Genomic DNA, 14382 nt, shown 5'->3' with positions numbered 1-14382 from the left:
TCCCAACTACTCGGGAGGCTAAGACAGGAGAATCAATTGAACCCGGGAGGCAGAGGTTGCAGTGGGCCTAGATTGTGCCATTACACTCCAGCCTGGCCAATACGAGTGAAACTCCGTCTCAAAAAAAAAAAAAAAAAAAAAAAAGGGAAAGGCCTCTTTCCTCTCCAGAGTTTAAATTCATTAGTCCTCATTGATGGCACAACTCTGCAATGTCTTAAAAAGGTGATTTTTGTAACTTACTCTGTTTTTTCTAGTTGCTTCAGTAGGAGTGTTGAATTGTTCCTACATATACATCCTCTCCAGAAGAGGAAGCCCTCTGGAACCCTTTCAACATTTAACCATGGTGAGGTCATCCAGGTATACACGGCTGAATAAACCCAGAGCATACCATGGCGCCTGCTCCACACCTCCACTACAGCGAGGACAGGCGGCCCAAGCAGACCAGAGTCTTTTTGCACTGAAACTGGGGACCGTGAGCCTTTTTGTTTTTACAGTGGGTGGAAAGTGTGACAAAGCTGTGAGAATAAGTCTGGAAGCTTCCAATGGCTATGCCCCATGCTCATGGAAGAGGCCAGTCTCCAGCAGGAGGAAATGAAGCCCTTCCACGGAAAGGAGAAGCATTGGGAGCACCCAGGGGATGTTGGAGTCCCCGATTCCAGTCACTTGCTCCTGCTATGGTTGGTTACCTGAGCCACACACTTCCCTTTTCTTCGTGAGTTAGTTCCAGTTTCTTTTTTTTTTTTTAAGTTATTTGTGTATATTTATGGGGTACATGAGAAAATCTGTTATATGTATATAATACATAATGATCAAGAAGGGGCATTCAGGGTGTCCGTCATGTGAGTACAATACTTTTTTGTTAAGTTTAGTCATCCTACTCTGCTGTGGAATATTGAATTTATTCCTTTTATCTTACTGTATGTTTGTATGTTTTAACACTTCTCTTTATCCACCCGCCCCTCCACCACTGTCCCTTCCATCTCTATTAACTGTTTTTCCATTCACTAGCTCCACGTGTTCAATTTTTTTAGCTGCTACATATAAGTGAGAAAATGCAATATTTGTTGTTCTGTGCCCGACTTTTTTCACTTAAGAGAATAACCTCCAGGCCTTGTGGCTCTCTGAGCAGCACCATGGTGGTTGGCAAGAACAAGCGCCTTACAAAAGGCAGCAAAAAGGGAGCCAAGAAGAAAGTGATTGATCCATTTTCTAAGAAAGATTGGTATAATGTGAAAGCAGCTGCTATGTTCAATATAAGAAATATTGGAAAGACGCTAGTCACCAGGACCCAAGGAACCAAAATTGCATCCGACAGCCTCAAGGGTTGTGTGTTTGAAGTGAGTCTTGCTGATGTGCAGAATAACGAATTTGCATTTAGAAAATTCAAGCTGATTACTGAAGATGTTCAGGGCAAAAACTGCCTGACTAAGTTCCATGGCATGGATCTTATTCATGACAAAATGTGTTCCATAGTCAAAAAATGGCAGACAATGATTGAAGCTCACATTGATGTCAAGACTACTCATGGTTACTTGCTTCGTCTGTTCTGTGTTGGCTTTACTAAAAAACGCAACAATCAGATACGGAAGACCTCTTATGCTCAGCACCAACAGGTCCACCAAATCCAGAAGATGATGGAAATCATGACCCAAGAGGTGCCGAAAAATGACTTGAAAAAAATGGTCAATAAATTGATTCTAGACAGCATTGGAAAAGACATAGAAAAGGCTTGCCAATCTATTTATCCTCTCCATGATGTCTTTGTTAGAAAAGTAAAAATGCTGAAGAAGCTCAAGTTTGAATTGGGAAAACTCATGGAGCTTCATGGTGAAGGCAGTAGTTCCGGAAAAGTCACTGGGGACAAGACAGGTGCTAAAGTTGAACGAACTGATGGATATGAACGACCAGTCCAAGAATCTGTTTAAAGTTCAGACTTAAAATAGTGGCAAATAAAAAGTCCTATTTGTGGTTAAAAAAATAATAATCTCCAGTTCCATCCATGTTGCTGCAAATGACATGATTTCACTCTTTACGGCTAAACAGTATTCCATTGTGTATATATACCACATTTTCTTTATTCTTCCATTGATGGACACTTAGGTGGATTCCATATCTTAGCTATTGTGCATAGTGCTGCAATAAACATGCAAGTTTGCAGATATCCTTTTGATACATTGATTTCTTTTCCTTTGGGTAGATACCCAGTAGTAGGATCACTGAATCAAATGGTAATTCTACTTTTAGTTTTTTTAAGAAATCTCTGGTCAGGCACGGTGGCTCATGCCTGTAGTCCCAGCACCTTGGGAGGCCAAGGCAGGTGGATCACCTGAGATCAGGAGTTCGAGACTAACCTGGACAACGGGTTTAGTAGAGAAACCCCGTCTCTACTAAAAATACAAAAATTAGCCAGGCATTGATGGTGGGTGCCTGTAATCCAAGCTACTCAGGAGGCTGAGGCAGGAGAGTTGCTTGAACCCGGGAGGCAGAGGCTGCAATGAGTTGAGATTGCACCACTGTACTCTGCCTGGGCGACAAAGTGAGACTCTGTCTCAAAAAAAAAAAAAAAAGAAAAAAAGAAATCTCCACACTGTTTTCCATAGTGGTTGTACTCATTTACATTCCCACCAACAGTGTAAAAGACTTCCCCTTTTTCCATATCCTTACCAAGATGTTATTTTTTTTTTTTTGTCTTTTTAATAAAAGCCATTCTGATTGGAGTAAGATCTCATTGTGGTTTTGATTTTTATTTCTCTAATGATGAGTGATGGTGAGCATTTTTTCATATACCTGTTGGCCATTTACATGTCTTCTTTTAAGAAATGTCTATTTGGCCGGGCGCGGTGGCTCAAGCCTGTAATCCCAGCACTTTGGGAGGCCGAGACGGGTGGATCACGAGGTCAGGAGATCGAGACCATCCTGGCTAACACGGTGAAACCCCGTCTCTACTAAAAAATACAAAAAACTAGCCGGGCGATGTGGCGGACGCCTGTAGTCCCAGCTACTCGGGAGGCTGAGGCAGGAGAATGGCGTGAACCCGGGAGGTGGAACTTGCAGTGAGCTGAGATCCGGCCACTGCACTCCAGCCTGGGTGACAGAGCGAGACTCCGTCTCAAAAAAAAAAAAAAAAAAAAAAGAAATGTCTATTTATGTCCTTTGCCCACTTTTTAATGGGATTATTTGTTCTTTCCTTCTTGAGATTTTTGAGTTCCTTTTATATTCTGGATGTTAGTCCCTTGTTGAATGAATAGTTTGCAAATATTTTCTCCCTTTCAACAAGTTGTCTCTTCACTCTGTTGATTGAAACAATCAACTGCTGTTCAGAAGATTTTTAGTTTAATATAGCCCCGTTTGTCTGTTTTTGTTTTTGTTGTCTGTGCTTTCAAGGTCTTAGTCATAACTTCTTTGCCTGGGCCAATGTCCAAGAGAGTTTTTCTTAGTATTTTTATAGTTTTAGATCTTATTTTTCAGTCTTTAATCCATTTTGAATTTATTTTCACATATGGTGAGAGAGAAGGATCCAATTTCATTCTTCTACATGTGGCTATCCAATTTTCCCAGCACCCTTTATGGAAGAGGGTGTCCCTTCCCCAGTGTAAGCTCTTGGCACCTTTGTTGAAGATCAGTTGGCTGTGTTCTCTAGTCTGTTCCATTGGTCTATATGTCTATTTTTATACAAATACCATGCTGTTTTGGTTACTATAGCCTTGTAATATATTTTGAAGTCCTGTAACATGATGCCTCTAGCTCCAATTTCTTGAGAGGCTGGTCCATCTCTATTTTCTTTGCCCTTGGGCTTTATAAGACACCCCTATGTCCATATAATACATTATCCTTTTCTTCTTAGGCAGGGCAGAGGTGGTTTATGTTACCTGTAATTCAACGGGTCTTAACTAAGACTACTTCTTTAATGGCAGGGCAGTTTAGAAGGGTCTGGTGAAATGTGTCTCCCTCATTGCCCAGAAGGAAGAGAAAGAGGATGAATGGTGATATTTCTGAGACCACAACTTTGGATCATGAATCCTCAGGTCAAGGAGAAACCGATGCCTCTGGATTCTGATCACTCTACTCCACCATGGGAAGAAATTCAGACATGCCTAAGAAGTTGTCTGAATCTGTCGTCCAAAGCCAAACTGTCTTACCTTAATCTTTGATTAAACTGCATTCCCACCCCCAAACAATATTTAAAAATGAGGGGAATGGAAACGGGAGATTCCTGTGTTTGTACATTTCACTTACTCCTGGGGTTCCAGAGTTGCAGAGGAGCCTGAAGTTTACACCAGAGGGTAAAGAAGATAGCTATTTGGACATCACACACCACTTTGCCAGTTTCCGTTCTCTTGAATTATTTACCATCTAATTGTCTGCATTGAAACAGAATCTGGAAACACAGAGTCAGAGCTGTAGCCCTATTTGCAAGTTACAGAAAGAAAACTAGAGCTCAGTGAAGTACCTGGGGCAGAAGCACTTCATGGGTTTCTGAAGTTCTCTTACCTTGGGAGGGCTGTGAATGCAGGGGGTGAAACCAGCACAGCAGCAGAGAGAAAGAGAGCCTCGGTCTGGAAGGGGCCTTAGAAGTCACTAGTCCAGACTCCCCTTTCAGGTCACTCTCTCCCTCCTGTGTAAAGGTCTGGCGTCTAGTCTGTACTTTCCCTTCAACTGGCTATGTCACCAAGAACATCTGAACCTTGATTTCTTCATCTGTAAAAGATAGAATACAAAGGAGGATGGGATGGAAAATAAACCTGTCTATAAATTTAAAAAATTGTTATCTCAAATTTTATTTTCACCATTGTACCAATAATTCCTTCTTTTCCTTCTTTTATTCTTTTCTTTCTTTCTTTTTCTTTCTTTCTCTTTTCTTTCTTCTGCCTTCCTTCCTTTTCTTTTTCTCTCTTTTCTGACTCTCTCTCTCTCTCTCCTTCCTTCCTCTCTCGCTCTCTCTTTTTCTTTCTTTTTTATTTTTTTCAAGACAGGGTCTCACTCTGTGTGGCCCAAGCTGGAGTGCAGTGGCATGATCTTGGCCCACTGCAGTCTCAAACTCCTGAGCTCAAGCAATCCTTCCACCTCAGCCTCCCTAGTAGCTAGTAGCTAGGACCACAGATGTGTACAACCATGCTTGGCTACTTTTTTTTTTTTTTTTTTTTTTGAGACAGAGTCTTGCTCTTTCACCCAGGCTGGGGTGCAGTGACGCGATCTCAGCTCACTGCAACCTCCGCCTCCCCCGTTCAAGCAATTCTCCACCTCTCCGGTTCAAGTCGGCCTCAGCCTCCTGAGTAGCTGGGACTACAGGTGTATGCCACCACGCCCGGCTAACTTTTGTATTTTTTTAAGGAGAGACGGGGTTTCACCATGCTGGCCAGGCTGGTCTCAAATTCCTGACCTTGTGATCTGCCCGCTTCAGTCTCCCAAAGTGCTGGGATTATAGGCATGAGCCACCATGCCTGGCCCATGCTCAGCTACTTTTTGTATTATTTTTCTTTTTGTAGAGACAGGGTCTCACCATATTGCCCAGGCTAGTCTCAAACTCCTGGGCTCAAGCAATCCTCTGCCTAGGATTCCCAGTCAGTGCTGGGATTACAGGTGTGAGCCACCATGCCTGGCCTGCACCAATAATTTCCCATAGAAAGAAATATTACTAGCTATGAAAATTTTAAAATAAAGTAGAAAACTTAGAAAAGTATAATGACAAATAAAACTCACTTGTCTCACTGCTCAGTAGAAATCACTCATTAGCCGAGCATGGCGGTGTGTGCCTGTAGTCTCAGCTACTCGGGAGGCTGAGGCAGGAGAGTCACTTGAACCCGGGAGGCAGAGGTTGTGGTGAGCCGAGATTGTGCCACTGCACTCCAGCCTGGAAAACAGAGTGAGACTCTCTCTCTGTTTTGTGTGTGTGTGTGTGTGTATGTGTGTGTGTGTGTGTATATATAATTTTTTTTTTAATTTGAGACAGGGTCTCACTCTGTCACCCAGGCTGGAGTGCAGTGGCTTGATTATTGCTCACTGTAGCTTTAACCTCCTGGGCGCAGGAGACCCTCCTGCCTCAGTCCCCTAAGTAGCTGGGGCTACAGGTACACATAACATGCCTGGCTAAGTAAAAAAAAAAAAATTTTGTAGACATAGGGTCTTGATATGTTGCCCAGGTTTGTCTTGAACCCCTGTCCTCAAGTGATCCTCCAGCCTCAGCTTCCCAAAGTGCTGGGATTACAGTTGTGAGCCACTGTGCCCAGCCCATAATATTATTTGATACATTGTCTTTCAGTCTTTTTCTAACTAAATATGTATAATTGAGAATTTTTAATTATACTGTTTTATAGCTTAGTTTTTCCCTATTCAATATTTTCTAGTGCGTCTCTTCTCTATGTCAGTAAATATTCTTCAAAAACAAGAATTTTGGCCAGGAGCGGTGGCTCATGCCTGTAATCCCAGCACTTTGGGAGGCTGAAGTGGGTGGATCACAAGGCCGGGAGCTCAAGACCAGCCTGGCCAACATAGTGAAACCCTGTCTCTACTAAAAATACAAAAATTAGCCGAGCATGGTGGCATGCACCTGTAGTCCCAGCTACTCGGGAGGTTGAGGCAGAAGAGTCACTTGAACCCGGGAGGCAGATGTTGCAGTGAGCCGAGATCGTGATACTGCACTCCAGCCTGGGAAACAAGCGAGACTCAGTCTCAAAAAAACATAAAAAATATAAAAAAATTAGAGACAGGGTCTCACTATATTGCCTAGGCTGGTCTCAGACTCCTGGGCTTAAGTGATCCTCCTGCCTTGGCCTCCCAAGATGCTGGAATGACAGGCATGAGCCACCACTCCTGGCCAATTTACGCATTTACTAGCTAGGGTCAATTTACACCACCAGTTTCAATGGAAATCAACATGATTTTTGATATTTGCAAGGAAAATGGTCCACTTCTTACAAATAGACTTCAGGATGAAAAATGAAGGACGAGGCATACACATCTACAGTGAGGAAAAGGATGATGCCTCCTTTTTCCTCATAGGCAACTGGGGGGAGGGGAAAGCAGGTAAGTAAAGGCATGCTGGGGAATTCAGAGAAGCATCCACACCTGCTCATTATATCAAGTGTCTAGAGACTCTAAATAATTCAGGCACAGTCGGCTCCCTCCAGGGGCAGGTGTTGAGGAGAGTTTCCAGACAAGTGGCTCCTCTTGCAAAACTGGAGCAGACCAAGGATCTGATTACGTGAAAAGGGGTCCAGTTAGTAGCTGTGGCAACCTCCTTCTTCAGCCTCACAACTTGTCTTTGGGATCAGGTACAAGAAGCTTCTGGGAAAACACTACTGCTATGCTCCCTGTGGTGAAGAGTTTTGAAGCTCTGTTGTCTTGGGTTCGAATCCAAGTTCCTCCACTACAGTGTGATCTTGGGCAATTTACTGATCTTTAGGTTCTATACCTGTAAAATAGGGGTAACAATTCCCTCACTCAGATTATTGTGGCATCATACATAATTCATCTGGCCCCCTTACTATGATGCTTAGTACATAGTAGATCTGTCTTAAGAAAGTCCTCACTTTATGTCCTAGGAATTGATGCTTGGACTTTAAATAAAAGAGAAATGTAGGGCCTGGTGCGGTGGCATGCACTTGTAACCCTAGCTGTTCAGGAGCTGAGACAGAAGGATTGCTTGAGCCCAGGAGTTGAGTTTGAGAGCAGGCTGGGTTTTAGAGTGAGACCCCTGTCTCAAAGGGGAAAAAAAGCAATGTCAAGAACTAAGAGAAAGTCATTCCTGACAATCACTAATAGTAACAGCCAATAGTTACTGAAGGTTAACCACATGCTGAATACTGTGCTGAGTGCTTTACATTTACTCTTGCAAAACCATTTATGGATACACACTATCAAAATTCAGAGAAGTTAAGACACTTTCCCCAGGTCAAACAACTAGTAGGTGTTAGAATCAAGGTCCAAACCCTATTCTGCCTCTAAACTGAAAAGGCCTGTGTTCTTACCCTGTAGGTAAGAGGATCTCTGGAAGTTATTTTACTGATCAGCACTTCATTTCCAGGAGAGCAGCCTGAGGACGGGGAGGGGATAATTTGCTGGGCATTGATGAAGAGCAGGCCGACTTCCTTAGGTCTATGGGACCCGACTGCCCTCTAGCGTTAGAGGAATCCTGGGGCCAGATGGAATAAAGAGTGAGTTGATTTTCTTAGGTTATGGTGAATCCTTCTGCCTTCAGCATGGGATCATATCTGTCTAGTTTGGTGTTTTCCTACTGGCCAAAGGATTTCTCTTAGGGAGTAGGGTAAAATAGGCAGTAAAGGGCAGGAGTTAAGGATAAGAATTACCTGAGTTTAGAGCAGCAATTCTCAGACAGATCAACATTTGAACCATCAGGGAGAGGAAATGTCTCTTATCTCCAGCATCTGGCACGTAGTGGGTGCTCACTGGATACTGAATGAGGCTTTAAAATCTCATTCTCACTAATAGCAGAGTTCTGCAAAATAGCAGAGATCTGCAAACTTACATGAGGTGCCCTTAAGAGTGGTTATGAAGTTATTCATCGATTTTTGCCAGAAGTGCCAGTGAAAAAGACATTGTAACATTTAACTCAATGTCTACTACAGGAGACTCCACGGGGCACTTTCATAAGGAAGAGAGAACAATGATACTCCTCAATGGTTTAGAAATAAGTTGGAGTCAGGGAAGACATGATCGTTTTAGACTGCCAGCCTCATACCAGCATCCCTAATGGTCCATGGATCTCAGAGAAAGCCCCCTCCACCTCAATAGCTCTGCCCAAGTAGCCTGTTTCAATAGCTACTCAGTAAACATCTGTGTGCATTATGCCTTGCTGGGCTCAGTGGGGGCTACAAAGACAGATATACCAGATGTGGCTAATTGTGGTCAACATGGATAGTGCTTCTTCCATGAGCTAGGTGTCCAGTCCATGACCTGATTATTTACTGACAGGAATCTTCAAGGTAAGTATTAGCTGTCTACTTTTTTCCAAATAAGGAAATTGAGGCTCATTGCAGCAAAAAACAATCCTGCAAGTTCCTACAATTTATAGATGGCAGTGCAAGTCATATCACTCCCAAATGCATACTCTTTCCGCTATGCCACTCTGGCCAATTCTTTGAAATATTAGGACTCCTTTTCTAAAATGCAGGTACCTCCAAGACAACGTCTGTTTTTTCTGCTTGGGCTGCCATAACAAAATATCATAGACTAGGTGGATCAAACAACAGAAATTTATTTTTCAGTCTGGAGATTGGGAAGTCCAAGATCAAGGTGCTGGCCAGTTCAGTTCCTAGTGAGGGCCCTGCTTCCTAGCTTGCAGGAGACTGTTTTGTCTTCTCACTGTGTCCTCACATGAAGGACGGGAGGTCAAGGTCTCTAGTATCTCTTATTTTTCTTTTTACCCAACAGTTTGTTGAGAGACATGTTTACCCAACAGTTTGTTCAGAGACATGCCATCTCTTACGAAAGCACCAATCCCACCATGAGGGCCCCACCCTCATGACGTCATCTAACCCTAATTACCTCCCAAAGGCCCCGTCTCCAAACACCATCACATTGAGGGGTAGGGCTTCAACGAGGAATTTGGGAAGGGCACAAACATTCAGTCCATAACAACATAACAACCTCCATCAAGCCATCAGTTTAAAAACAGATGGCTTTTCCTATACTTTGTTTCTTACATTTAGCTTTCTTTAGCCTAATTTCCTACTGACCCTTAGTTTGTAGCCTCTGCCTAGGGCAAGTCTACAACTCATTTTTTTTTTTTTTTTTTGGAGACAGACTTTCGCTCTTGTCGCCCAGGCTGGAGAGCAATGGCACGATCTCGGCTCACTGCAACCCCCGTCTCCTGGTTCAAGAGATTCTCCTGCCTCAGCCTCCCAAGTAGCTGGGATTACAGGCGCCCGCCACCACGCCCAGCTAATTTTTGTGTTTTTAGTAGAGACAAGGTTTCGCCACGTTGTCCAGGCTAGTCTTGAACTGCTGACCTCAGGTGATCCACCCACCTTGGCCTCCCAAAGTGCTGGGATTACAGGCATGAGCCACTGCACCGGCCTACGACTTACTCTTTCCTTTCCAAAACTGCCTGGGAATTTTGTCTTTTCTCCATCTCTTATGGAGCACTTTAGCTTTCCCATATAAACCTGCATTACAAAACTTATCAATGAGCTCAAGGGAATAAAAGAGGCTTCCAAGAAAATCTACTCTTCGGAAAGTCACTACGGGTAACTGTACCTAACATGGCTACCCCCTAATGTAGTAGCTTACCTGATTTTTATCTTCTCTTCCTCACAAAGAGGATCATGATTTTTGTTTGAGCAGGAATGTGCCCAGCTGTAAAACTCTATTTCCCAGCCTCCTCGCAGCTATAGTTGTTCACGTGGCCCCAAGAAACAGTTCCTCCTGATGAGATATAAGGGAAGTGACTGACTGGAGCTTCCAGGAAAGCTCTTTGAATGTGGGTGTGTTGGGCGAACTCAGCTGTGCACGCCTCTTTCCCCTGCCCTTCTTCCTGACTGGGACATAGATGGAACACAGGTGTGGAAATGGAACAGCCATCGTGGTGCAAGGGAAGTTGCGGAGTTAAGAATGTCAGGGCTGAAAGTTGGAAAGAGTCTGGGTTCCTAATGGCATCAGAATTGCCTTGTTGGTCTTGAGCTACTTCTGGACTTCTCATTATGGAAGAAAAACAAAACTCTCAGGTTACTTACAGTAGTGGTAATGCTGGGATAAATCACATAAGGGGCTTACTGAAAATTCCAATTCCTTGCCCCATCCTCAGAAATTTTGGCTCAGCAGATCTGGGTGCAGGAATCTACAGTTTTAGCTAGCCTCTGTGGTCATTCTGTTACAATGATCCTTGAACCACAGTTTGAAGTAGTCTGAGGTCCACAAATCCAGCAAATAGCAGAGGGGTGTGTGTGCGTGGAGAAGAGCGGGTCAGTGATGTTGCGTTTAGCTTTCAATGCCTACCAAAGATTTGGCCAGCTATGGCTGTCACATAAAAAAAAACCTGTTCAGCTAATTTGCAATTTAGTGATGAAGAGCCTCCCATACCCCCATCTCACTAGGAAGCTTATCCAAGCTCCCATTTTGTGAGTGTGGAAACTGAGGCAAAAATGTTTAGTTACCCAAGGTCATAATGCCAGTCAGTGACAGAGCTGGAAAAAAAATTCTGGAGTCCCAGTTCAGTGCTCCCTCCATTACACTGGGCTGCAAATAGCACCATGAATCTTTAGTGTCTGCTCACCTCTCCTTTCCATTTCCTTTCTGTGATGCAGTGCAGTGGGACATTGTGGCTACCTCTCTGGCCACCATCCCAGCCCTCTTTTGTTCTCCAGCAGCCATACTGTTTAGGTGAATGAATCTTGCTCTCAGCTCCACGAATCAATTAGGATAATCTTCTTCCCCTATCTGATTTTCCTCCTTCCTTACCAATAGCACCCTTACTTTCTTGGAGCTGCAGTGTGCCCAAATAAAAAAGCTACACCTCCCAGATCCCTTTTAGAGAAGGGAGGCCATGAGCTCGTTTTGGTCAAGCCACTGCGGGGGTCTTCCTGGAACGTCACTTAGAAGGGGCAGCGAATGTCACTTAGAAGGGGCAGCGGGCAGACACTCCTCTGCCTATGGTTCTTCCTTCTTCCTGCTGGCTGGAATGCAGTCCTGATGGTTGGAATGCCACTACCATGTGGACAAGAGCCTTGCCCTAGGACAGAAGAGCATAAACCAAAAGCAGCCCCAGTGCCTGATGGCCTTCATGGAGGCATTACCTCAGCCTTGAAGCTGCCTACTTCCAGAGCTCTTTTTACATGAGAAAAAGGAATGATCAAGTTCAAGCCCCAATTCTTTGAAGTTTCTGTGGGATGCAGTTAAACTCAATGTGTGCATTTACAGCAATGATTGATGCAGGCCAGTTTAATGAGTGAAACTTGGGGTTTCTGTCTGATGAGAGTGGTCTTTCTTAGGGCCCAGATGCAGGCCTGCCTTCTCAGTGGTCTTCCCCAAGGGCCCCAGCTCTCTTAGGCTGCCTTCTATTTTAAGATACCTGGGCATTTGTTGTCTGGTTGGGAGCTCATTGTGGTGTTTGTGACAGTTTCAGACAGGGCTGTTTATAGCCTTTTCAGGCAAGCTATGCCAGAACTTCCCATCCAGAGGGCAGGGCAGTCAGGGTGACTTGCCAGACCATGTAAGGGTCTGGATGAGAGGCAGGCTGTGCAGCCAGCCTGGGAACATGTTCCACACGACACCATCATTCTTGTGCTGGTGAAACATCCCCAGAGGAAAAGCAGCAGCACTGTAAGCGAGTGCTTACTTCTTGAGGAGGCCCCCATGAGACAAGAAATCTTTCAACTGCAGACTGTCAGGCACCAGGGGCCCTAAGGACAGGAGCTAAATGGAGGGAGAGTGGGGAGGGTCTGAACTGTCAGGTGATCCTGAGGCAACAAGACGGGCAGGGAGGAGCTGGGGGATGCAGTGAACTAAGGATGTCAGCTGGGGCTATGTGCCACCGTGGGAGCTCGCTCAGGTCGGACCCCACCAACTTCAGACCCTCACCGCACTTTTAGTCTTCAAGCTCTTGGGGCTTAATCTCCTGTTTTCCTTTCTTCTCTCCCTGTCTGAGTCCCTCTGTGGGTTTTGCCTATGTTGCTTCCACCAACAAACACTGTTGAGGCAGATGTCTTGTCTCCCCAGACAGCTTTAAGAGAAGAGAACATGCCCTCAAGCAGGGCACAAGGGTCACAAGAGAGGAAAAAGAAGGGGGTAATGACAAATAAGGGAGAAAACTTTAATCATGCACAGGCTTTTCATAAAAAACTTTATTTCTCAAAAAGGGGAGAAGAATCCAAAGTATTAAAATAATCCTCTAATTTTTGTTTTGGAGGAAAAGGGTAGGACGACAAAATAATTCATACAAAAATTTCAAGCATCACTGCCGTAGATATTCCTCCGGCTCAGTGGGGAACATCCTGAAACTCGCACCTCCTGTCTGCAGCTCAGCTTCCAGCTGCATCACGGGGAACACAGCATCTCCTGGATGCAGGAAGCTGCAAGCATCTGGAATGCTTATTAATTTACCCCACAAATAAATACAAAAGGTCAATCTTCCCAGTGGAAATGATTCCGTCTATTTTTGTGACTTTCTGATGAGAATGCTAAAAAGAAGAGTTGCCCCTCTTCTAAAATTCCACATCTTTTTCCTTTTTGAAGATGACTATGTGTGAAAGAAATAAAATGTGAAAAGATTTGTTAAGGATGACTGGCTCTAGTACCAACTAAATGCCAAGGGGGGCTGTAACTCACTGAGGTAATACAAAGCAGCCATGGATTTTCCTCGCCTTTTATATGGGGAAAATGCACCTTTCAATCCTAGAAGATAATTAGACTTGGCAAAGTCTCTATTGGTAGCAATTATTTTCTTACTTAAAAAAAAAAAAAAAAGGGGGTGAGCTGGGAGCCAGACTGCGCCCATCAGCCAAGACTGCTATTGCCAAACGGAGCCCAGAAGCATCCAAGTACACTTTCCAACAGGCAGACCCTACCAGGAACTGGGAGACAAGACTGGGCTCTCTCCTGAGATAAGACAAGTTTAACTGCAAAGACCTTTTGGAACATTCCCGGGTTTTCCTGGCTCTTTTCAGTTGGTGTTTCTCTGAGGAACCGGGAGGTTCTCATGAAGATACTTTAAACTTCCATGCTCTGAGAAATCTGAGACCACGTGGTCCTTCCCTCGCAGCAGCCACTTAGTAGTAAGCAGTCCCTCAAGTCCTACTGGTCCCCGGGCATGGATTCTCGATGTACTGATTCCCACTTCAGCTCCTGTGAAAAAGCATGAATAAAAGATGTAGCTTTTCCCAGCCTCTGCTTCCTGTCCATGCTCCAGACCCACCCTGCTGCTTCCCCCTCACTTGGTACCCTCTCTTCCTGCTAACTCCTCACCCATCCTCCCCAGGACAGCTGAGTCATCCTGTTCCCATAAACATGTCCTCCAATTACTATAAATCATGATACACCCCTTCTCGTGAAACTGTGTGTGAACCCCTCTTCTGTATTTTATCCCCAGTGCATTTTGACAATGCTATTAATACAAGTGCTGTCTCTGATATCAGTTTAGCATCTGAATTGCATACCATATTTTGACATTTGAGCATGTTTTGGGGGTACGACAACATTTACCAAAATGGTTTCACCTCCTCCTCAAATACTCTTTAAATCTTAGAAAGAAAGGGACATGCTCTTGGTATCCCCTAGAAGTCTTAGCACAGGGGACTCATTAGACAGTTACTGAATACATCAAAGGGTTACTGTTCATTCACTTTCCTCTTGCTCCCAGCTCAGACCTAGGGAACGTCAGGGGTTTTCCTGGGCCTGGCTTGGTGTTCTACAATGTATACAGTGGAGGCA

At 44.3% G+C, this 14382-nt stretch overlaps 1 protein-coding gene and 1 pseudogene across 9 annotated transcripts in view; one reads left to right on the top strand and one right to left on the bottom strand.

Annotated features, from left to right (window-relative positions):
* The first annotated feature begins 688 nt into the window (after window positions 1-688).
* Window positions 689-1968, top strand: LOC100997367 (annotated as a pseudogene).
* Window positions 1969-12779: 10811 nt separating this feature from the next.
* ALDH18A1 (aldehyde dehydrogenase 18 family member A1) overlaps window positions 12780-14382 on the bottom strand; it is a 49463-nt gene continuing 47860 nt past the window's right edge. For all 9 annotated transcript variants that reach the window (XR_002524564.2, XM_009215047.3, XM_003904040.4 and 6 more), the window contains one exon: window positions 12780-13797. Coding sequence is in view for 8 of the 9 variants with exons in the window: in XM_009215047.3 (XP_009213311.1) it covers window positions 13616-13797 (182 nt within the window). In the remaining variant the exon portion in view is untranslated. The remainder of the gene's footprint in view (window positions 13798-14382) is intronic.

The sequence above is a fragment of the Papio anubis genome, chromosome 11 (assembly GCF_008728515.1).
Source record: "Papio anubis isolate 15944 chromosome 11, Panubis1.0, whole genome shotgun sequence".
NCBI classification, from domain to species: Eukaryota; Metazoa; Chordata; class Mammalia; order Primates; family Cercopithecidae; genus Papio; species Papio anubis.
Note: the sequence above shows the minus strand (reverse complement) of the source record. Positions and strands in the feature narration are given on the sequence as shown.